The sequence below is a fragment of the Camellia sinensis genome, chromosome 13 (genome assembly GCF_055761805.1).
Source record: "Camellia sinensis isolate YWXY chromosome 13, ASM5576180v1, whole genome shotgun sequence".
In the NCBI taxonomy this organism is placed as follows: domain Eukaryota; kingdom Viridiplantae; phylum Streptophyta; class Magnoliopsida; order Ericales; family Theaceae; genus Camellia; species Camellia sinensis.
Genome location: NC_138973.1, coordinates 83760651 through 83784056, shown reverse-complemented (window position 1 = coordinate 83784056; position 23406 = coordinate 83760651). Strand labels below are relative to the sequence as shown.

General features: G+C 28.9%; 1 protein-coding gene across 4 annotated transcripts; it reads right to left on the bottom strand.

Moving 5' to 3' along the window:
* Positions 1-423: 423 nt before the first annotated feature.
* Positions 424-19641, bottom strand: LOC114278801 (cellulose synthase-like protein G3). 4 transcript variants are annotated; one of them, XM_082902675.1, is made up of 6 exons: positions 18863-19641; positions 11210-11362; positions 10171-10296; positions 7133-7576; positions 6536-6883; positions 424-1123 (listed from the first exon to the last, which is right to left on the bottom strand). In XM_082902675.1, the coding sequence occupies exons 1-6, from the start codon at positions 19445-19447 to the stop codon at positions 575-577; spliced, it is 2205 nt and encodes a 734-aa protein (XP_082758801.1). In that variant the 5' UTR covers positions 19448-19641; the 3' UTR covers positions 424-574. The 4 variants fall into 4 exon arrangements, with proteins under 4 accessions (XP_082758801.1, XP_082758800.1, XP_082758802.1 ...); XM_082902674.1 differs by having other exon boundaries at positions 7133-7597; positions 18863-19606; XM_082902677.1 differs by lacking the exon at positions 424-1123 and adding an exon at positions 5595-5752 and having other exon boundaries at positions 18863-19606.
* Positions 19642-23406: the final 3765 nt, after the last annotated feature.

Sequence of the window (23406 nt, the reverse complement as noted above, 5' to 3'; positions counted from 1 at the left end):
ATCTTAATGGGGTTAACCAAAACAACCACTTTCTAAAAATTTCCCCCTTTTATAAATGTGGACAGGGAAGCCACCTAGAAAGTAAATTTAATTTTTGGACATGAATAACAATACTCTTATTACTTTTTCTTAGTTCCTAATGTCATAAAATACTTCTTTATACACATTTTGTACGCAATAATTATTAGTAGTAGATCAGAGAGTGCTTATTTCAAAGGTACTCATGAATTGCGACAAAATGTTAGGATCACTAACACCACAAAATAGGCAATAATCACCAGAAATGTTAGTTTACTTTTTTTTTTTTGGAACCAAAATGTTAGTTCACTTAGATTGTTAGTATCTAGCATTTTTTTTTTTTTAAATTTTATTTTTTTTATTATGAATCACAAGGCCAAACACAATCTTAAATAGGCAATAATGTCGACAAAATCACGTAGTTCACAATAAACTAGTATTCCCCAAATCATATCCCCTGTTAATCAAGATTACATGCAAATGCAATTCAAGTTCTCTATCTCTTCATTTTCTATAAAATGAAAAGTAAAACAATATAACAACCCCCCTTTTAATTTCATATCTTTAGTATAAGAGAAGCAGTTGTGTATAGAGCCCATGCAAGAAATGTGGAAATGATGGTAGTCTTAGTAGGCATCCTTCCTTTATCAGTCCTCAACACCATAGCCTCATAAACTGGGCAACAATTCAACACCACAAAACCCGTAATCAACAATTGACCAAACAGTCCCTCCGAGTTCTTGCCCCTCAAAACTCCGATCAACCCTCCAACAAATGCGGTTAAATTGATTATTGCTGCTACTGCTAGTGACATAAACATGGGTGACTCAACTCCGAACTCAAATGTCCCTTGATTATACCTTTTGCCCTGTTCATTGTCTACCACTTTGCTGGTGACATTGAATCCCTGCGTGGCAATGCCTAAGTACTTCGATATGAATTCTATTAATCCAAACATGTAAGATGTGACTCCCCTCACTAGCCACATCCTTTGATCACTCCACCACCTTTGAAATGTTCCTTTGGCTAAGATGTAGTCAAGGCAATCTTGTCCATAGCTCCCAATAAATAGAAAAATGTACAAGAAAAACCAGATATCCGAAACCTGTAACATTAGTTCAATTACAATTTGGGGTTAGTTTACATACATAAAATAGAATAACAGAAAAGTATAAAATCAAAAAGCATTACACTACATCTCCTGAGATTTGAAGAAAATACAATAAATTCTCATGAGTTTGATATAATTACAATGAGCTTCCATAAAATTTTAATTCACATAATACTTAATCCTGCTTTTATTAAAAATTTGTTAATCATATAGATTAAAAAAATGTTGATTCTTGGAAATTTTGGTTTTTATAGGCTTATTGTGGGCCAACTTTGAACCCAAAATTAAGTGGGCCCCAAACGCCTTTTGGGGTGGGTCTGAAGAGGTGACGTATTTCTTGCCGCATGGCAAGTCACACGCCGAAGACGGTTCGTCAAAACCATTTATGAGTGAATGAGAAGTTGACGTCATTTTCGGGTTCGTGGAATTGGACATTTAAATAAATAAATGTGGGTTTCCTTGAAAGACTTGTCCCACATTGAAACTTGAAGAGAACTTATGTGTGTGTATAAGTTCTAGGTGGCAACACTTGGGTTGGGCCCCAAGAGGCATCCCAAGTTTGTAGAAGAGATGAGTTATGGACAAATGGAACCTTAGCCCAAACCATCACACGTGCGCCGCCGCCGCCGTTGTCTAGTCGCGCCTCGGGTCGGTTGTAATATTAATGTTTTGGACAAAAATTTATTTGAATTTTTTCAAATTCTTGCAGGAATTTGTTGAGTTTCAAATTGAAATTAATTCTAATTTGAATTCAAATTTATTGTCCAAAAATTGTACCTCCGGATTCCACTATTTTCCCAACTGTTAAATAGGTTTTCTTTAAACTACCAGCAGTTCTGGACAGTTTTATAACTACTGCAGTTATAAAATCTTTTCAAATTTTGAATTTGTATCTCTTCAAAATAGTGTCACACCTGTTCGAATAGATCTTTGGCTTATAAATTCCAGCATTTTCCAGTAGTTTGTGGGTCGAGAAAAAAGTCCAAGAAAAAAAATCATTTTGTTGCCTTCATTTTGTTTTCTTGCATCATTATTCTTCATACTAGTTTTAGAATAAAATTCAAAGAGTTAAGAACACAGGTTTTGTTCATTGTACAAATTGTTTGGAGTGCTACTACAATTTGTGAAGATCATTGTATCCTGAGAGATAGACGCCTTTTGTTCGTAAGCACCGTAACAGGGCAAATCTGTCTTAAGGATAGAATGTCACACACTCGACTTGATCTTTTAATTATTTATTCGTTTCTGTAAAATAAATTTGGTACATAATTTATTTATTTGTTTGATTTGTTTCAATTTATTTATTATACACAGAAGATTGTTCCAACAATCTTAAGACATATTCGAATTATTCTATTTATACAAAGAATTTCATTTTGTTTTTTTTTCATTCTTCGTCTTACAGAATTTATTTTCTGTGATTTTACAAAATAATATTCAGGTTGGAAAAATAAATAATAGTAATATACTATTTGACAGATAGTAGTAAGTAATCTATTTTCTTTGACAACTAGTAGTAATATACTGGTGTCTTTAACAATTCAGAATATTTATTTGTGAAGTTTGTCAGAAATTAATTTTGGTTTTCAAAAATAATTTTTGAGTGTTCATTAATTAAAATTCTGTTTCAGTATTTTAATTATTGAAGTGTTACAAAAATTTAATTTTCTGTGTGGTTAATTTTTTTAAATAAAATTTTATTTTTATTTTCAAATTAATTGGAAATAAAAGTTACAATTCTTGTTTTTTTTTATTTTACAGAATTTAAAATTCTGTGTTTATGATTTAATTTTCTATGTAGTATAAAATTCTTATTATAATTTTGTTTTATAATTTAGAATTGATGGCTACAGAAACTAATGCTCAAATAAGTACTGGTGTGGTGACTGATAACTCCGTAAGGTGAAAGACGCTTTGGTAATTATCGACGTAGTCACCAATAGTGGATAAGACAAATAAGATGTAAATGTTGTTATACAGTGCTATTTTTATTCCATGTTGAGATTGGAATTACGGGTTGCAGTTAACCAAAAAGATATAATGCATGGCTAAAGAAACGTTTTTTGATAGTGTTGTGGTCACAACCGGTATTAGTCATTTTTCCTTTGTACTGCAAAAGAAAGTCATAAAGTCTAATTGTATTTTAAACAAATTAGTATTGTGATTATATTCACAAAGCAATTTACATCTTGTTATTTAGTTCAAGCACTCCAATTAATATATTCTGGTTTACCTCAGAATTGTGGGGGTGTATTAATATTTTTGTGAAATTATACACCAGTAAGAGAAATTAAGTTTCTCAGAATGCTTAAAATATGGGGTTGCTTGGAGGATTTTATCAAAGTGACGGTTCCGATAATAGGTCCACAAAGAATCTCAATTCTTTCCATAAGACAAAGTTGGAGTAGAAGCAAAAGTGGTTTCATTAACTCTTAAGGAACTACTCTATGTTTATTATTTACATTTGAAAATGGGAGTGACATAGAGTAACGGTAAGTCTCGATGTAATCAAAGACTTAACACTGTAGAATATTTGCTTTCAGTTGTGAATATTGTCGAAGGATAATATAATAGATCCGCTAAACAAAAAGTTTTGACCAGAAAACAAATTAGGAAAAGTTCATCGAGGGCAATGTGATTAAAGCCTATTACATCAGAGTCATCATAATGGTAACCCTACTTAGATGATGGGAGATCCTAAGAACTAAGTTCAAAGGGACAACTAAGTTATGTGTGGCTCGCCAAAAATCACTAAAGGAGTCAATCTCCTATCCATTCCTATGATGAGAGTAATATCTGCAAACATGTGTTGTATGTAGGAGACTTAGGGTAAGTTATGTTTTTAATCATCACTTATATCTTGAAAAAAAAAACCTAGAGGGGTATCTTTCAAGAGGAGTTTTTTAAAAACTCAAAATAAGAATCACCTATATGAGTGTGAATTGAGCTGGTTCTATGAGATTTGTGAAGGGCTACAAGTCTTTAGAGCACCCATGAAAGACCAGGTTGTTCAGGGCCAAAATGAACACAATAGTGAGAACTAAACTGTGTCTAGGGATATACTGTGTGAGTTTTATCGTCTTGCTTTACACAAATGGCTGAACAGTTCAAGACATCATGTTAACTAGTTAGCTAATAAATCCGATAGTGTCTCACTAGGGAAGATTCAAAGCCAAAAGTTACCTATCCTTTGCAGAATATTTTCAATTTTTGTACTCTCTGTAATTAGATCATGTTGTTGCATTTTCTCTCTGTCAAATTCCATTCATGTTGGGGATTGTTGGAAATTTTGGTTTTCATAGGCTCATTTTGGGCCAACTTTAAGCCCAAAATTGAGTGGGCCCCAAACGTCTTTTGGAGTAGGTCCAAAGAGGTGACGTATTCCTTACCGCATGACAAGTCACACGGTGAAGACGATTCGTCAAAACCATTAATGAGTGAATGGGAAGTCGACGTCATTTTCGGGTTCGTAGAATTGGACATTTAAATAAATAAATGTGGGTTTCCTTGTAAGGCTTGTCCCATATTGAAACTTGAAGAGAACTTATGTGTGTGTATAAGTTCTAGGTGACAACACTTGGGTTGGGCCCTAAGGGGCACCCCATGTTTGTAGAAAATAGGAGTTGGACAAATAAAACCTTAGCCCAAACCACCACACGCGCGCCGTCGCCGCTGTCCGTTCGGCCGAGTCGAGTCAATTATAATATTAATTTTTTAGACAAAAATTTATTTGAATTTTTTCAAATTCTTGCAGAAATTTTTTGAATTCAAATTTATTGTCCAAAATTTGTGCCTCCGGATTCCACTATTTTCCCAACTGTTAAATAGGTTTTCTTTAAACTGCCATAGTTATAAAATTTGTTCAAATTTTGAATCTGTATCTGTTCAAAACAGTGTCACACCTGTTCGAACAGATCGTTGGCCTATAAATTTCAGCATTTTCCAGAAATTTGTGGGTTGGGAAAAAGGTCTAGGAAAAAATCATTTTGTTGCCTTCATTTTGTTTTCTTGCATCATTATTCTTCATACTAGTTTTAGAATAAAATTCAGAGAGTTAAGAACACATGTTTTGGTCGCTGTACAAATTGTTTGGAGTGGTACTACAATTTGTGAAGATCATTGTATCCTGGAAGATAGACGCCTTTTGTCCGTAAGCACCGTAGCAGGGCGAATCTGTCTTAAGGACAAAGTGTCACACACTCGACTTGATCTTTTAATTATTTATTCGGTTCAGTAAAATAAATTCAGTACGTAATTTATTTATTTGTTTGATTTGTTTCAATTTATTTATTGTATACAGAAGATTGTTCCAACAAAAAAGACGACGTCAAATATTTTACATTATTTATCTTTGTGTGTTCACATAGTTTATATTAGTTTCATTTAATTTTTTTTCTTTTCTTGAATGGCAAATAAATTTTTATTAAAGATGTGACAGAGAATACAAAAAGAGAATGGTGAGATGTACCATAGCGCTGATCCAACATTCCAATTAGATTGGCACATGGGAACAAGCAAATCATGTGCAACCGACGTAGCTTAGATTGGCACATGGGAACAAGCAAATCATGTGCAACCAACATAGCACAACACCAAAAGAGTACAATTTGTGTAGCTTCAAGGCTGTGCAAGAAATCGGCAAGGCGCCAAACTTAAGAGAGAAAAAAATAAATATATAAAAATAAAAAATACTAAAAACATATAGCAGACCAAAAAGAAGGAGACCCAGCCAACAAACAAACAAAACTGCCCCTTCATCAAAGACGAGAGTGTAATTATGTCAAAAAAGATATTAGTTTTAGTCATTTTAACCTAACTAAAAAGAAGATAAGTGTAATTATATTAAAATTATTAAACTTGTATTTTCTCTCAACGGTAGTGGAGTGTGCAATGTACCCAAACAAAAATGTGCCGGTATGTCTTGTTCCCAAATATCCTTATCCCTTAATCTCAATTCACTCACCGTCGTTAAATATTTATTGAAATTTTCATATCTCCAAATTCTAACATGATCTAATAATTATGAATGGATTAGGAGAGAGGAGCATAGATATTTTGGAATAGAGGGTACTTAGCCTATTATCCTTATTATTTTTACCCAATGTGGGTTAACATGCAATAATGCTCTGTAAACCCTTAAAAAGTCTTATGAATTTGAAATATGTGAATTAGAGAGTTTGGCTCACCATACACAAAGTTTAAATCAATACTATATATTGAAATTTTAAGTGCTTAAATTTTCTTAATATTTTTTCTATATATATATATATATATATATTATATTTTTACTCATCGTGTAGGATTTTTGTAATTTAATTATGTGTATATAGATTTTTCTTTGTCATTGATATCAATTTATTGAAAACTTAAGTACAACTGAATTGACAAGTGGAGGTAGGTACATACCTTAGGGAAGATGGAGATTCCATTGAGGAGAGTGAGCTGAGGGAGGAAAGCATATATGGTGATTGGAATTGACCAAATGGGCCAGAAGGCGTAGTGTGCATAGCAAAGACCCATTAGAGGCCCCATAGCCTTGGAACCAAAAGTTACTGGACTATGTTTGGAGAAGCCCACCTCAAGTAGGCCCACACACCATCTCTTGGTTTGACTGAGGACATCATTGAGGTTTATGGGTACATCCCCTAAAAATGCTGCTCTATTTGGATGGCAAAACACAGACTTCCACCCCTCACATTGCAGCCTATAACCAGTATAGTAGTCCTCCACCAGTGACCCATATCTGAAGCCCAACTGCATATTTTGCAACCAAGTCAACGTTTTAACAACAATAATAGCAACGGTAAATCTATACATAAATTCATAATCCAAACGCAACCTAGGAAAACTCAATTTTAATAAATCAAATTTATGAAGACTTACTATATTTTTTTAAAAATTCAGTAAATGTCAGTGTGATTTATCCCCACACACACACACACAAAAAAGAGAAAAAAAAATTTTTTGTATAATTCAAATTTAATTAACAAGCTTTTAGCTTACATTGGAACCCCAATTGGTCTGGTTCTCATACTTGCAATCTGCAACCCGGTGTGCCAATGCCAATACTTGTTGGGCCTGGATGGGCTTGCTTACAACATGGTCCGGCCTCAATTCAGGGATTTCGGGAGCCAGAAAAGATGATGGGCCTCCAAAAAAGACTCGGCGAGAGAAAAAGCATCCAGTCCCAACATAACTTGGGCCTTGCAAGCCATCCATTCCCACAGGATTGATTTGGAACAAGCGTTTAAACTCACAAGCATAAATATCGTCTTTGTTGAGCCCATGAAAGATCTGAGGAAACTGAACGTACCCTAAATTGGGCCTAAGTTTAAGGTCCGAGAAGAAACATAATGCTCGGTGAGGCGTTTGGGGATCATTGGAATACATGTCACAATCTAGGGTCAGGATTATAGGAGCATTTGTCATGATTGCTGATACTCGAACCTTCAAAAATAAATAAATAAACTTAAAATTAAAAAAAAAATTATCAGCAACTTATTTATTTATTATTGATGGATAAATTATAAATACACACTTGAAATTTGCTTAAAATACAATTTGTCTTTGTAATTCTGGAAATTACATCCGCCCTTTGAAATTTCTAATTTTATTATAAATTGTCCATTTTATTAATAAATTATCAAGTCAATTAATAATTTTTAATGATGTTATAAATTTATTTTAATTCAGGTAATTTTATCATTGTATAAGAGAGCATTTAAGAATTTTATTTTTTCAGTTAATTTTGTTAAATAAATATTTTTAACAAATGGATATTTGTAATTTTTCAAACCACAGAGATCAATCCATATTTTAAAAAAATCAAAAGGTGTATTTATAATTTATCTTTTATTTATTTATTTATTTTTGCAGCAACCTATATATATGTTTTATTTTAAATGATGCCAGTCTTAAAACACCACAAAATTGGTCTTAATTTTTTTGATCAGAAAAATTGGTCTTAATTTTTTCATTCTTTAACAAATCAATAAATGGTATATAACAGTAAATGTGCTGTTTTAGAATCTTGAGAACTTTGCTTTATTTTAATCTTAAAAAGAAGACTTAAGAGATAATTAGCTGTACAAACAAAATTTTTGTATATGCATTTTATATAAAATAATGTGACTTTTTCTGATCCATCATTTTAAGTTATATTCATTATTCACGTTCATACTTTTAATCTAAATAATAAGTTCTTGTATAAAAATTTGGTGTGTTTGGTTTGTTTTTTAGACAGTGATTTTCAAAAAAAAAAAAAAATGGAGGGAGAGTTTAGAAATTTTTTTGATTTGTTTGGTTGTATATTTTAAAAATAGTTTTGAAGTTTAGAAGTTTGGGATGATTTGATAATTTGTTGTAATTGAGTAAATGTGTGTGAGGAAAAAAGTAATTGAGAATGAGAGAAGAGAGAGAAAAAGTAATTGATTGATGTGTAAGTGAGAGAAAATGATTTTAATTTTTTTTTTAAGAAAAACCACAAATCAAAAAAAAATTTCAAAAAAAAAAATTTCAAAAACAACTCACCTAAAAACAAATCTTTGATTTTTAAATGGTTTTCCTTGGGTAAACATGCTCATCGATCAGTTGTAACAGAATCTATCTCAACATGGCCATTGACTTCTATTCAGAGGTGACTGGACAAATGATTGTTATGGTATAATGACAATGATTTACACCCCACGATCTTTATAAATTTAAATCACTAATCTTACACATATATAGAGGGTCGGAATTATTTTGAGAGTGTGGAGGTCATTCTTAAAAAAGGTCCCAAACATTTTTTATATGAAAAAATATTTGGGACTCTCTTACCCTCAATGGACCTTGATATATGTGAAGTCCACTCATATATGTGTAAACTCCATATTATAAGTAGTTAGAATGAGAGTGAGAATTGTAAGAGTCATGTATGTGTGGGGATCTTTATCACAATTGTTATAATTCCATCATTTAATTTTTAATTTAAAAAATTTAAAAGCTATGAAAGCATAAGAGATAGAGTGGTACGTTTTTGGGACGAAATCTTAATTCTAGAAAACGATTTTTTTTTTTTTTTAACATGGATAAAATAATGTAATGATGTATAAACATAAAATATATACATAGTTTGATTTCTTTCAAATTGTTATCTTAATTTAAGAAAGCGTTAAGGCTTGGTAGGCCTATTTTGGAATCGATTTCGGTGATCTCAATCGATTACTTTTTAGGACTTGTTGAGAAGAATATTAATGTAAAAAATTAAGGTGATTGAATATTGATAACTATAAATTTAAATCATATTTATTTTAAAAAAATAAACAACAAATATAATTTAAAAAATAGTCATCATTTTGAAGTTGGTAAGTGGTGCCAAGAGAGGCAAATGGTGTGGCTGATTGGGTTGCTAGAGCTGGGGTTAGGGGTTCCCTCCCTCATGATTGGGTCAAGGGTCAGGCACACTCGATTAGAGCTTGCTAATCTGCTTGATTCTGTTTCGATATAATTGAGTTTCTTCAATCAAAAAACAAGAAAAAAAAAAAAAGAAAAAAAAAAGAATATCAATTTATTTTTTTATAATACAAATTTAATTTAAATATATAGCTATTGACATTCGATCATCTTGATTTTTTACATGAATATTCTACTCAATGAATTCTAAAAAATGAACAATTCAAATTACCGAAATCAGTTCCAACATAAACTTAACAAGCCCAAATGCTATTTCAAGTTGAAATAGCGAACTTGAAATTAGTTAAACCCATACAAAATATATACAAAATGATGAGTTGAGTTATGAACCTATCATTTTAAAACTTAATACCCATCAAGATGCATATTTTATTTACAAAATTATCACTGTTATGTCGTTCTCATAATTAATTCAATATAAATTTATGTAGAAGGATTGCATTTTCCAATAAAATATCACGTGACATCATCATTATGAATTGGTATTTTTTTTTCATTTTGTTAGGCAAAACAAGAATAAAGTCATGAAAGCCATCAGATGAGAATACCATACCCAAATTTGCTGAGAAGGAAAAGGAAAAACTTACAAGGGCATTGAGGGCACCAGCCTTAAAGTGATGTGGGGTCGTTTTGCTTTTGTGTCTGGATACATAGATAAGATTTGGCATTGATGCGCCTGTGATGTCTTTGTCTCTCCCAATCTCCAACAAAACCTGCTTTTCATTACAGAAGTGTTAGTGTTAAACTTATACCACATCCAATACTATGATTAAATTTGTATCTTAAAAGTTGTGTTATTTTATCTCACATAATAAATTAAAAAAAAAATTCTATAATATATGTTTCGTTATGATATTTGTAATTTTTTATTATAACCTATTGCAGTGTTGATTAACTTAATTATGAGCGCTTGTTATGCCTAGTGTTTAGTTGTAATCATTTTTATAATTTATTATGATATCGGTTATGATTTATTATGATTATTATTTTGATTATGCGTTAAATGTATTTGGTTATGACTCTTTTTTTTTTTTAATTATAAATGAAAATGATTTAGTTATGACATTTGTAGTATTTAACACCACAAATATCATAATTTACATATAGTAAATACTTTTTTAAAAGTGTGTATTTTAAAATAATCCTAGATTAAATTATAAAAATATAATTTTTTTTTTCCCCCGAATTTGCCTACTCTTAAATTAAGTAAACTTGGCCCAAGAATTACTATCTCAAACCAAGCACCACTTTCACCCCCAACATCATTTTTCCCCCTTAGCCTCTGTTTGGGAAGTGGGTTGGCTTTTTGACTTTTTTAGTTATTTTAGTCTGGGCTAAAAAGTTTGGTTTGGGAAAGACTTTTTGACTTTTTTGGCTTTTTTTATGAGAGAAGAATGTAATGATTATGGGTTGAATGTGATATTTTGTTTTTTGTGGCTAAAATAGCCTATTTTGTCTTTTGTGGCTAAAATAGTCAAAAAAATCCCGTTTAGCTCTTGCCAAACGGAGCCTTAATACTTTTCTATTCCTTTTCATAAATTACTTTATAAATTTGAGATCCAAACAAAACATCGAAAAAAAAAAAATTGAAATGAAAGGGACAGTAAAATTGGATAAGAGATTAACCTGAATAACAGTAGGATGGTCTTGACGAGTAAATCCTCGAGAATTCCATTTGTTGAAAGCCTCACGTTGTTGTTGGTTAGTGATGTACTCATCCCCAACCTTTCCTCTCTCAACTACATTCTCCACCCTTGCCTTCATGCTTTCATACATCATCTATAACATGATTCAAAAAAAATTAAAAAAATACAGAGGTGATTACAAATGTAGAGGTGTGTCAAGCTATGAATGATTCATTTTTAGTCTATCCTTTACTCAAAAAATCTCTCTCTACCACATGATTAGTTCAGAATGGAGATTTCCCTTTCATAATCAATGACAGCTAAAAATTCACATCAACATACCTTTATTTTAAATAAAAAATTATTAAGAAAATTTTAATTATAACTGTTAATTTTAAATTTTAATGATGTACTTTAATCATATAAAATGATATACAAAATTTTATTGAGAGAATCAAAAGTTTTAGATCACGTGATTTTTTATATTCGATCGACTTGATTTTTTATAAGTATGATATACATGACAAATTTTAAAATGTGAACGGTTTAGATCATTAAAATTAGGCTCACAAGTGGACCCAATGGCCCATCAAGTAAGAAATTAAGGATTGGTTTGGCATAAATTAAATAATACAAAAAGTTAAAAAATCACTATCCTATTTAAGTCACATCATCTTATTTAAATCACACCACTTCTCTAACACATCACATTAAACCTAACCCAAACCCAACACATATAAGCCAATAAGTTAAAAAGTGCACTTTTTTAGAACATCCCAAACCAACTCTAAGTAGGGAAGTCAAAGAGGGGATCCTTACTCATTGCCAACTCATTAGAGCTACTTTTAAAACTCAAAAATTAAAATTCCAAAGTATTTTTTTTAAAAAATTAATGCACAGTGAAAGTATCATAAGATTTCTATAAGGACATGTTCTATGATTTCTTACGTGTATATCCTTTAGAATGATTTGTTTTGAGAAGTTGGTTAAAAATTAATTTTTAAATTTTTTTTAAAGAGTGTTTAAAAAAATAGAGAGGTATTGTACTGAAAAAAGTTTAAAAGTTTTAAAAAATAACTTTAAATCAAGTTGTCAAAATAAGCCAATATTAAGATAGCGTTTGGTAACGTTTATGTTTTTTGTTTATGTTTATAAAAATTTTATAAATTGATTTTTGTTTATTTTTAAAAAAAAAAACATAAATTACAAACGTGTTTATTTTGAATAAAATGTTTGAAAAATTTTAAAAACATAAATTAAAAAATATGTTTATTCAAGTCTAAAATATTTATATTTATTATTTATAACAATGGGATCATACACATTATAATTGAAAAAAAAAAAAACTAATTGAAAAAAAAATTATTTGAAAACAAATTAATTGAAAAAAAAATATTTGGAAAAAAAATTATTTGAAAAAAATAATAATTGAACAAAAAAATTAATTAGAAAAAAAATTATTTGAAAAAAATAATAATTGAACAAAAAAATTAATTAGAAAAAAATTATTTAATAAAAAAATTTGTTAGTCAAATTTTTTAATTTTTGTTTAGAAACCAATGTAAACTCATTTTTTTAGTTTAAATTTTTCTCTCAAATTTATAAACTGAGACAACTATTTATAAACAAAAAAAAATTATCAAATAAGTTTTTATAATAGTTTTTTAAATTTTTATAAATATAAACTAAAAACGAAATAGTTATCAAACAGGTCCTAAATGTAGGTAAAACGACAACTAAACAACAATGACAAGGAGCTCTAATTTGGAGCTCTAAAGAGAGATCTAGTGATGTGGTAAGAGGAAAAACAAAAATAAAACAAAAACAAAAACATAGACACACATCACATGTGGTCCTACTCCTTACTACATCCCTCGAGCTCTCTATCTTTATTCCACAATTAAAATAACATATCAAAAATGTTTTAGAACTTTAAAACAAGAGCATTAATGGAGCTCTAGGGGTGATGGATCTCAATTAATGTGATGTTTTAGCTTTCTTGAATAAAGATTGAGAGGTCAAGTGATGTGGTAAGGATGAGGCCCACATGTGATGTGATATGCGAGCCTATGTTTTTTTTTTTTTTTTTTTGTCTTTTGTCACATCATTAGAGTTCTCTTTAAAACTCCAAAATTAAAACTCTCTATCATTGTTGGGCATTCTTTCTTTCTTTCTTATTTTTTATTTTATTTTATTTTACATGTCACTAGAGCTAGATTAACTCTAGAGCTCTATCAAAAATAGTAGAGTTTTGGCTTTAAATTTTGGCTTAAAATTTTTATTTTGGCTTTAAATTTTTTTTTTTCATTTTTTGGCTGTTTAGATTTGTCTATAGAAGACGAACTGAAAAAATAAAAATTTTTGATATAATTTTGAAAAAAGAAAATCGCTAAAACCAAAAAAATTGAAAGAGTAAATGACTTTTTTAGCTAATAATAAACTTTCCAAACACTTCCACACTAGGACATTTCCTGTTCTATAAACACGTTACGAGAATTTCAACCGAAACAATTTACTTTCTTTTTATCGTCCCCAGCAATCTATTTTATAATTTAAAATAATTATATTTTTATATCAAAATGATTATAATAAAAAATATATAATACATTAAAATTCAAAATTATCATAAAAAATATCAAACTTCTTAAACTAGATACATCATAACACACGGTACAGTGTTGCTACACAAATAACATTGAAAATACATTGGTTGACTGTTTTATGTGTCAATTTAATTGGAATATAATCCTTTTGAAATGATACAAATTCCTCACCAAACTTTTATTTTGTTGTATTCTATACGTTGATCTTTATAAATTTCAAAAATTTTAATTTATTTTAACTGTTTAAAAAAATTTAACTATTTTAAATTTTGGTAAGTAATAAATTCATAGAAAACAATAATTACATCTATTTTGAGAAGTAGGTTAAAAATTAATTTTTTAATTTTTTAATATTTTTAAAAAATGTATAAAAAAATTAAAAAAAATAAATAATTCAAAAAAATTAAAAACTAAAAACTCACTTTTAAGAGCATCTCCAACGATTTAGCAAAATTTTCACAAAATCGGAGTAAAAAAAAGTTGATTTTCTTGATCTGATACGCGTAGCTCCAATGGTTATGGTTACTGTAGTGTGCATCAAAAAAGGAAAGGGACATCCAGTAGGTCGATCGGTTCAAATTTTTTTTTAACCATTTGAACTAGTAATTTGAACCAGCCAATTTTTCATGAGCCGGTCGACCGGTTGGTCAACCGGGTGGTCGACCCTGTAGTATAAAATTTTTACAAATTTTTGCTTTAATAGCTATGCACAATGAATTGGTGAAATGAGCAAATCATTATCAGTTTAGTAAAACGTTTGATATTTTTTTAATTTAATACTATTTTAATGCAACCGTTAAAGTACAAAAAATAATTTTTTTTTATCAAATTTAAATTTAATATTAAATTTAGTGAACGGTTGGAGGTGACCTCACAAAAATAAAAGTCTCAATAGAAGCGTAGAGTCGTAGATAAATTGTGGACTAAAGACTCCATCACTGATGGTATGTAGATTCTATGAACCAAAAAGATGGTATGTAGATTCTAGAACGAGTCAAATCATATTTTAATACTGATGAGGACAAAATGGCATGTGGCCACTTGGTACTCGTAAAGTTTCGCAGAGTCTTCTGGGTCACAGTATGCATTGATAAGAATAACAAACGGTTAATCAAGAATGAGGGGTGTTTGAGAAAGAACAACAAACAAAAAAAAAAAAAAAAAAAAAAGGTTAATTTTTAACTTTTTATTTATTTTAAATTACATCATTTTTTATATTTTTTATTTATTAAAAATTAAAAAAATTAAAAAAATCATAAAAATTAATTTTTTTATCAACTTAGGAACTCTATCTTAACCATTATAAATTTATCTCTAGAATGATAATGTGTGGTTGATATTGAATTTTTATATTATAAAATTTATATATAAAATAAATTTAAATTATAAAATAGTAATTTTATATAATTTTTAAATAATTAAATATAAATTTACTGGTCAAAAAGCCATGTTGAAAAGTCTTATATCATCAAAGAGTCATTAATAATTAAAAAATATGAAAGAGTTATTAATAATTAAAAAATATGAAAGACGATGAATATTTAGGATTGATTAAGGACATGATTAGGACTAATCAATAATTTTTCCAGCCACCATCATTGAATCTATGGTTGGTTGATGATCAACACAACCGTCACACATCAAACGTTTTCAAATCTTTGTCTATTGATTAAAGAAATAATAAAAAAATATATTATAAATTGAATTATCAGTTATTATTCAAAAGATTAACTAAAAATTAATTATTTCATTTCATTCTATTTTATTTTAATAAATTAAAAAATTAAAATTAAATTACACTTTGATTCCTGTAATTTATATTTTAGCTCTTATTTTTTTTTCTTACTTTGATTATTTATGTTTTAAATTTTTTTAATTTACTTTTAAAATTATTTTTTATTTAAAATTAGATAGAATATGTCACATTAAAAACCACATGAAGTAAAATATATTATTATATTTATCCCACACCTCACCCAAACTTAAATCTAAATATAATAATATATTTTTTATACCACATAGTGGTCAACATGGTATTTTTTTTAATCTAATTTTAAATAGAATTTGGCTTTAGAGTTAGATTGAAAAAACTTAAAACGTGAATAGCTAAAGTGAAGACAACAACTTTAATGGTTAAGGTAAGAAAACAAGTAAAATATAACGGGATAAAGTGTAATTTATCAATAAAAAAAAAAATTATAACATTAGTACTACGACACTAAACAGCAAATCCTCATTGCCTAAAATAAAATAATAATACTACAAATTTAAACTTAATTACTTAGAAATTATTCAAAATTATTATCTTGTGTTTCAAATTTATTCTATGCATGAACATCACACTACAGAAATTTAATTTCAACCACATACTCTCATTTGGGATAAATTAGGAATTTTTTTTGATAGGACAATTGCCCAAACGATCATGGAGAGAGCAATTAGCTACCAAGATGAGTGAGGTTTCAGGTTCAAATATATGAAGAGGCGTTGAACTGTGTTGTAATCTAATTACTAACATATTAACTGCTATCTTGTGAAAAAAAAAAAAAGCGGGGTTCATAGAATTATTGAAAATGAATTTCACTTTAAAATAAAATAGCATTAAAGATGAATTTATTTATAATATCAATCTTATCAAGTTTTTTTATATGAATTTTATACATGAATATAGTTTTCCATCTCCATTAATGATTTCCTTTGACAGAAGCTCAATGACTAAAATTATTAACAAATTAATAACTAAACAATCCTATAGCTGGCTTCTTGTTATGCCTATGAAACCCAGGCTTACAATCCCAATTTGGGGTCAAGAATGCAATGTTTGGTGAAGACGGAAAATGTGTATTATGGGACTCATGCATAGAATGAATAATGCTAGTATATTAATGTAATTAGATGATAACTGAAGAGTTGACCACTACTCCATTATTTTGAACCTCTAACCTTGTATTTAGCACACTCTAAAATGTGACTACAGACTATTGAAATAATATGACTACAGACTATTGGGCCACACACAAAATTTACTCAGCACTTAGCATGATTATCAAATTACATCAAAGGGTAGCAAAAATAAATGCTTAATGGTCTCTTGGCAGTCATCCCACCTTCTAGGCTGATATACAAGTTATGAAAAAATGGTTAAAAGTCATTTTTAAATTTTGAATTATATTATTTTTTTATTTTTATATATTTTTAAAAAAAAATTAAAAATTAAAAAAATTAATTTTTAATCAACTTTTCAAAACAATTCATATATATATATATATATGCTCTAATTCTTATGTTGCCATTACTTTGTTTTTGTTTTTGAGTAAGGTTAGGTTTGGCATTCCTTAAAAAAGTTAAAAAGTTAAAAAGTCACTATTCTATTTAAGTTATATCATCTTATTTAAGTCATATCATCTCTCTACCACATCACTTAAAACTCAACTCATATTTCATAAATATTTAAAAAGTATATTTATTTAGAACATTTTAAACAACCCTTAAATAGTATATGGCTCCTTGGAAAGAGAGCAACGACCCTTTTGGTTTTGATTTTTATAAACTTTCAGCCATGATAGAAACTACTAAAAGTAGTGTTCTAAAGCAGCCACTAATAATGTGGCATCTACTTTTTAAATCCAAAAAAAAAAAAAAAAACAGACACAACAACACTGTGGCAATGACTGTCATTAGTGATAACACGAATTAGTGCTCTCACTCATTTTCTTTCTGAATTTTGTTGGTTTCTCACTCCGTATGTAACAGAAAATTAGCTTCTCACTCATTGGTCATAAAAATATATTTGTTGGAACATGAAAACCCCCTATATCTTGATTTTGTCAGCAGTAAATAATATATATCTCTCTCTCCTCCATTATAGGAATTATAGGCAAGGTACCAAACTGCTTCAAATCTTTGAGAAGCAACTTTGGACTAAAATAGATATGTAGAATAAAATTAGTTATTTTAATTAAATAGAATAAAATATCATATTTAATTTATAATTATTTTATTTTTTTCTTTATAAAGATAAAAAAAAAATCAAAAAATTTATTTCAAATAAAATTTTTTAATCACATACTAAAATAACTAAAAATTCAAAAAATCAAAAACCCACACACATCCCAAACGAAAGCAAAGTGAAGTAACAAATTCGCATCAAACATAGAAGCTTACAAAGTGACTTTATAGGTTGCCCCACCAAGTTGGCATTTAAGACTAGATTTCAATAAAAATATATCAAACAAAAAGAAAAATGACTCACCAGACAAATAAATTTCATATATATAATTAATTCAAAATAATACAATAGTGTCATTTTTAAAAAAGAATTATAACATATTTGTAGTTATAACACTCTCATGACATAAAAAATATATTTATGAAACAGATCAACGGATATTTTATTTTATAATTGATACTTTTAAGGTAAATTATCAATAGGTCATAATTATTGGACTTAATTTCTATCAAGTGTTATTGAAAATAAGCCTTACAAAAATCATCACTAAAATAATTTTTTATGACGATTTTTTGCATGTCACTAAAAATTGATAATTAGTGATTTTTTTGTCATAATTTTTATAAATTATCACTAAAACTTACAATTAGTGACATTTTTCTATGACAATTTTTTTAAATTGTCGTTAAAAGTTGAAAATTAGTGACTTTTTTTGTGACGATTTTTTTAAATTGTAACTAAAACTTATAATTAGTAATATTTTTTGTGACAATTTTCAAACTGTTGATGAAAAATAAAAATTAAAAATTAGTGACTTTTTTTAATAATATTTGTTGAAAAATATTATTAATTATCATAAGACCTATTAGATAATAAATCTACCCATTAGGATTTACACCTAAATTTCCCTAATTTTTTAAGACCAATATCAATAAATCTTAGTTTGAAATTAAAAAATGATTCATCAAATTTCAAAAGTTTATATGACCCTGATATTTTAAGCCGTTGACTTTGAATTTTGACCATGTGCTTATCAAACAAGATTGAGATGCTATAGAAACACTGAAAAATTAAAGCAATTAATATTATTAGTACTAATTACCTTAATTTGCTCAGCCTCAGAGCTCTGATGATGGTTTGATCTAAAATACGCATCGGGGCATCTCTCTACTAACTTGTTCCTCCTACAAAAGGGTAACCAGTGGCTTCCAAACTTTGCAGCTTCCATGAAAGCAAAGAGAGTCATGGCAGAGCCTCCATCGTCCGATACATAGATCGAAAGCTTCTCAGTCGGGTAATCATAAGCCATGACCGATAAGGCCGTGTTCACAACACTCATCGGTGGCTCTTTATACGGATCTGCAGTGCATACAAATATGTCCAAAGCTTGAAGATCATTTTCTTTCATGATTTTCTCAAGATTTTCCGGGAATACTTGGCGATGGACTGGATTCATGCGAAAGGACTGCGTGGCAGCCCACATGAACCCTAGAATTACATCGGAGATTAATAAGGTGATTGAGATGGAGAAGGAGAGTAAGGTGGTGGAGTGGAAGACTGTGATTGCATGGTGATAGAGGAGAGCCAAAATGGCACACGTGTAAACTACCGCGAAAACACGGTTCGGGGCAATGAGAGGGGAGAACCTAAGTGTGTGAAGAAGGGGCTTGGTTTTGACACCCTCCATTTCTATGGAAAATGGTTTGTCTCACTCACAGGGATGACCTGAGGTTTACTTTGTTGTATGGCTGATTCTTTATAGGCCTATATGTGAGCTGTGAAGTGCTTCACACGTGCGAAAGATTATGTAAATATCGCAATACTTGTGTGGAGCATATTTTCCTCTGTAAAATAAGGTCTACAGCTCAGAAGAAAAAAAAAAAAAACCCACCAGAAAATTATTTAAAATTTATAATCAAATTTGAAGATTGATTCATCGTATCATCTTTTTGGGAATTTGGTTATTTTAATTAATTTTTTAATTTTTAAGAAAAAATGTATAAAAAAAATAAAGATAATGATGTGATAACTTGGTTTGGATTTTTGGCTATTTTAGCCAAAAAGTCACTCTCCAAACAATACCTAAATATGAGATAGAGCATTTGAATTTGGTGGGTTCATTTTAAGACCGATCTCAATAATCTAACATGTTCACTTTTTAGGATTCATTTATTAGAATATATACTTGAAAAAAATCAAGATAATTAAATATCGGTAACTATATATTTGAATAACATTTGTATTACAAAAAATACATTGATATTTTTTAAATTATATCTGTCGTTCATTTAAAAAAAAAAAAATAAATATAATTCAAACATAAAACTATCAATATCTGATCATATTAATTTTTTTATATAAATATTTTAACTAATAAATTTTAAAAGATAAACTATTTAAATCACCAACAATGCTAGAGGACCACAATTTTTGTGGCCACAATGGCTCAAAACTGCCAAAACGACGTCGTTTTGGTATGTTTTGCACCCAAAACGACGTCGTTTTGGCAGTTTTGAGCCATTGTGGCCACAAAAATTGTGGCCCTCAAATATTTTCCTTAAATCACTAAGGTTGGCACAAAATGAACTCACAAAGTTCAAATACTCTCTCAAATTAAATGGCTAATTTGAGACAATCTAAACCCTTAAATATGTAGCTTAGATTTCCATTCTAGGCAATTTTTGATTTCCCTTTCCTTTCGAGTACGATATACAGGCAAGAAAATGGAATTTTATATAGAAATATGTGGCTTTGATGGATTTGGGGATGCTGCCCAGTAGCAGCTATTGTGCGGCGAAATGGGTCTATTTTGGGGTCAATTTTGATAATTTGAATCGTCCACATTTTAGAATATATCAAGTAAAATATGTTTGCAAAAAATTAAATTAATCGAATATCGTTACCTACCACTCACATTTATATTTATTTTAATACTTTAAATCACAATTATTATTTTTTTTGTAGATACAAATGTGAATGGATGAATGAGTAAATAATATCCGATTAACTTGATTTTTGCAGGTATCTTCTACTTGATGTATTCTAAAATGTAAACGGTTCAGATTATCAAAATGAGACTTGAATTGGGCCTATTTTACCGCACAACAGCAGCTACTGCACAGCAGCATCCCCACTTCCGACTTGGAGGGATTTGAATCGATCACTTTAAACACCACATTATTTTTATGAAATTATATATTTTCCTTCTGTCTTCTAACTTCTAAACAGTCATATTAATAAAAATAAGTTGAGCTAATTTGTACATGAGTTTACATATGATTACAAAAATTAAACATAAGATAATTATGTTCAATAACATGGATACTATTGTTGAATTACGTGGGTTAGAATTGTATGATGGTGGCATTTTTATAATTAAAAGAATACTTGATGTGTGATTTTGTTTTAAAGTGATATAAAATTTATATATATATATATATATATATATTCTATTTGCATAACACTTCTTAATATTTAATCTTAATGGGGTTATATAAAACAACCACGTTTTAAAAATTTCCCCCTTTTGTAAATGTGGAGAGCTGAGCCACCTAGAACTAGAGTTGATTATAAAGTTATCCGAATCGCACAATTCGCTCAATCCGAACCGATTAGCATACAAATGGACAGTTTCGTAGATATAATATAGGCAGATGCAATTCGGAATATGACATAATTGCAGGTTGCGGATTTAACCCGCACCTGCAAGAACCTGTGCACACTTAGATTTTTTTTTAATATAAAAAAGCCTGGACCGTTAATTTTATTCATCCTATCTTAGATATTTTTGGCCAACACACCAAATCCTAATTTCATTATACAAAAAGAAATGTTGTAGAAAACATTGTTTTTAAACGTTTTTGTTTTTGTTTGCTCTGTGAACATTTTAGGAAATTGAATCTACTTTTTTATGGAGGAGAAATTGAATCTGTTAATTACTTTTGAAATTGAAATCAATCTTATATTATATTGAATCTAGAAATTGAAAAAAGTCCAATCCGCAAACCGCCCATAACCGCCCGCACATTCGCGAATCCTATCTGCACAAACTGCAACCCGCACCACGGATGGTCGCGGGTTGAATTTTTCCAAACCGCATACATGCAGACGGGTCAAACCGATCCGCAAACCTTCTAAAACCGAACCACGAACACCCCTACTTAGAGCATAGAAACGGGTTATGTCTAATAATTAGGATTAAGCTCTTCTCAAGTTTAAAATTTGAACTTGATTATTATATTAGGGCCCGTGGGGTTTCTCGTTTTGATGAGTTGACCCGTTTATTTTGTAAAGACTTCTATATATATCATTTATGAAAAAAAATATGTTTATTTGATAATTATAGCATTTTTATTTTATCACGTTTGTTTTTGAAAAATAAATAACAAATATATTTTTAAAAATAAATTATTCATTTTTTTGGACACACTATAAAATTAAAATGTTATGATTATTGAATTGACCTAATTTTTTTCAATGATGATACGAAGAATCCTATAAAATAAATGATTCTAATCATCGAAACAATATCCATTGTGTGCTTCATAAGTCCTAACATGATGATCAAATTCACATTTTGAATTTAAAAGAAATCTAATCCTAATAATTAACTAAGAATTAGAAATTAATAAGTTTTGTCTTATTGAATTACTTGTATTGCTTGGGTTGGATATTATGAGTATAAAGAGGTCGGGTTTCATTTTCCTTTGAATGCATTATGGAGAGTTTCGGGTTTTTGTGTTGGTTCATGCACATTCCACCTCTTTTCTATTGTTTTAATTTTTTATTAATAAAATGTTACTTTTTTATATTTAAAAAAGAAAGAAAGAAAGAAAGAAAGTTGGTACATTTTTATATTTAAAAAAAAAAAATCAAAGTCGCGAACATGTAATTGCTTAAAAAGCTAACCACTTCCCCATCTGTTTGAATTTTTTGGAAATAATTATCTCCGTGAACATAAAAGTACGAAGAAAAGTAGACAAAAACAATCAATTTTTAATATTTTTGTGCTCTTTCTTAGCGAGTAGCCCAATAAATTTTTATATATATATATATATATATAAGTTACGTAGTTGAATAATTTGTCATTCCTTATTTGTTTGCATAAGAGTTGGATTTGCATCCGAAAGCGTACATTAGTTTGAGATTTATGTTATTTTAATTTTTAATTTTTATTTTTTATTTTTTAATTATCATATATTTAATTTTAAATTTTGCTCTTATTTTAAATAAAAACAATCAAAAATATTTTCTTTGTAAACGATTCATTTCAAAGGTAAAATCGTCATACAACTTATTTAGTATCGATTAACTTGTATGTAATTTGAAATGTAATGTCATTTTTTTAATGAATAATGATGACACTTTATTAATTATAAAACTCCATTTAATTTAGTTTTCAGAATCTATTTTAAGAAGAAACTAAAAATTAAATTAATGAAAAAAATTAAGCACATCATTTTTATATAATTTTATCTTTTGGGAGGGTAAAAGTAATCTTTTAATTTTTTTTTGATATTTATTTTCGTTAAATTAGTTTTTTTTTAAAAGTCAAATATGATAATAACTTTAATGTCATTAATAAACCAATCTATTAAATCAAAAAAAATCCAAAATTAAAAATATTTCATATATTAAGCACATCGA

What these genes read in the sequence shown, in the direction of transcription:
- LOC114278801 (XM_082902674.1), bottom strand. Translation starts at nt 19,447, where the DNA reads ATGGAGGGTGTCAAAACCAAGCCCCTTCTTCACACACTTAGGTTCTCC. An exon ending in CTGAGGCTGAGCAAATTAAG is followed by an intron (nt 11,363 to 18,862) that starts GTAATTAGTACT and finishes ATCATGTTATAG; the next exon opens with ATGATGTATGAAAGCATGAA. An exon ending in AGACCAATTGGGGTTCCAAT is followed by an intron (nt 6,884 to 7,132) that starts GTAAGCTAAAAG and finishes CAAAATATGCAG; the next exon opens with TTGGGCTTCAGATATGGGTC.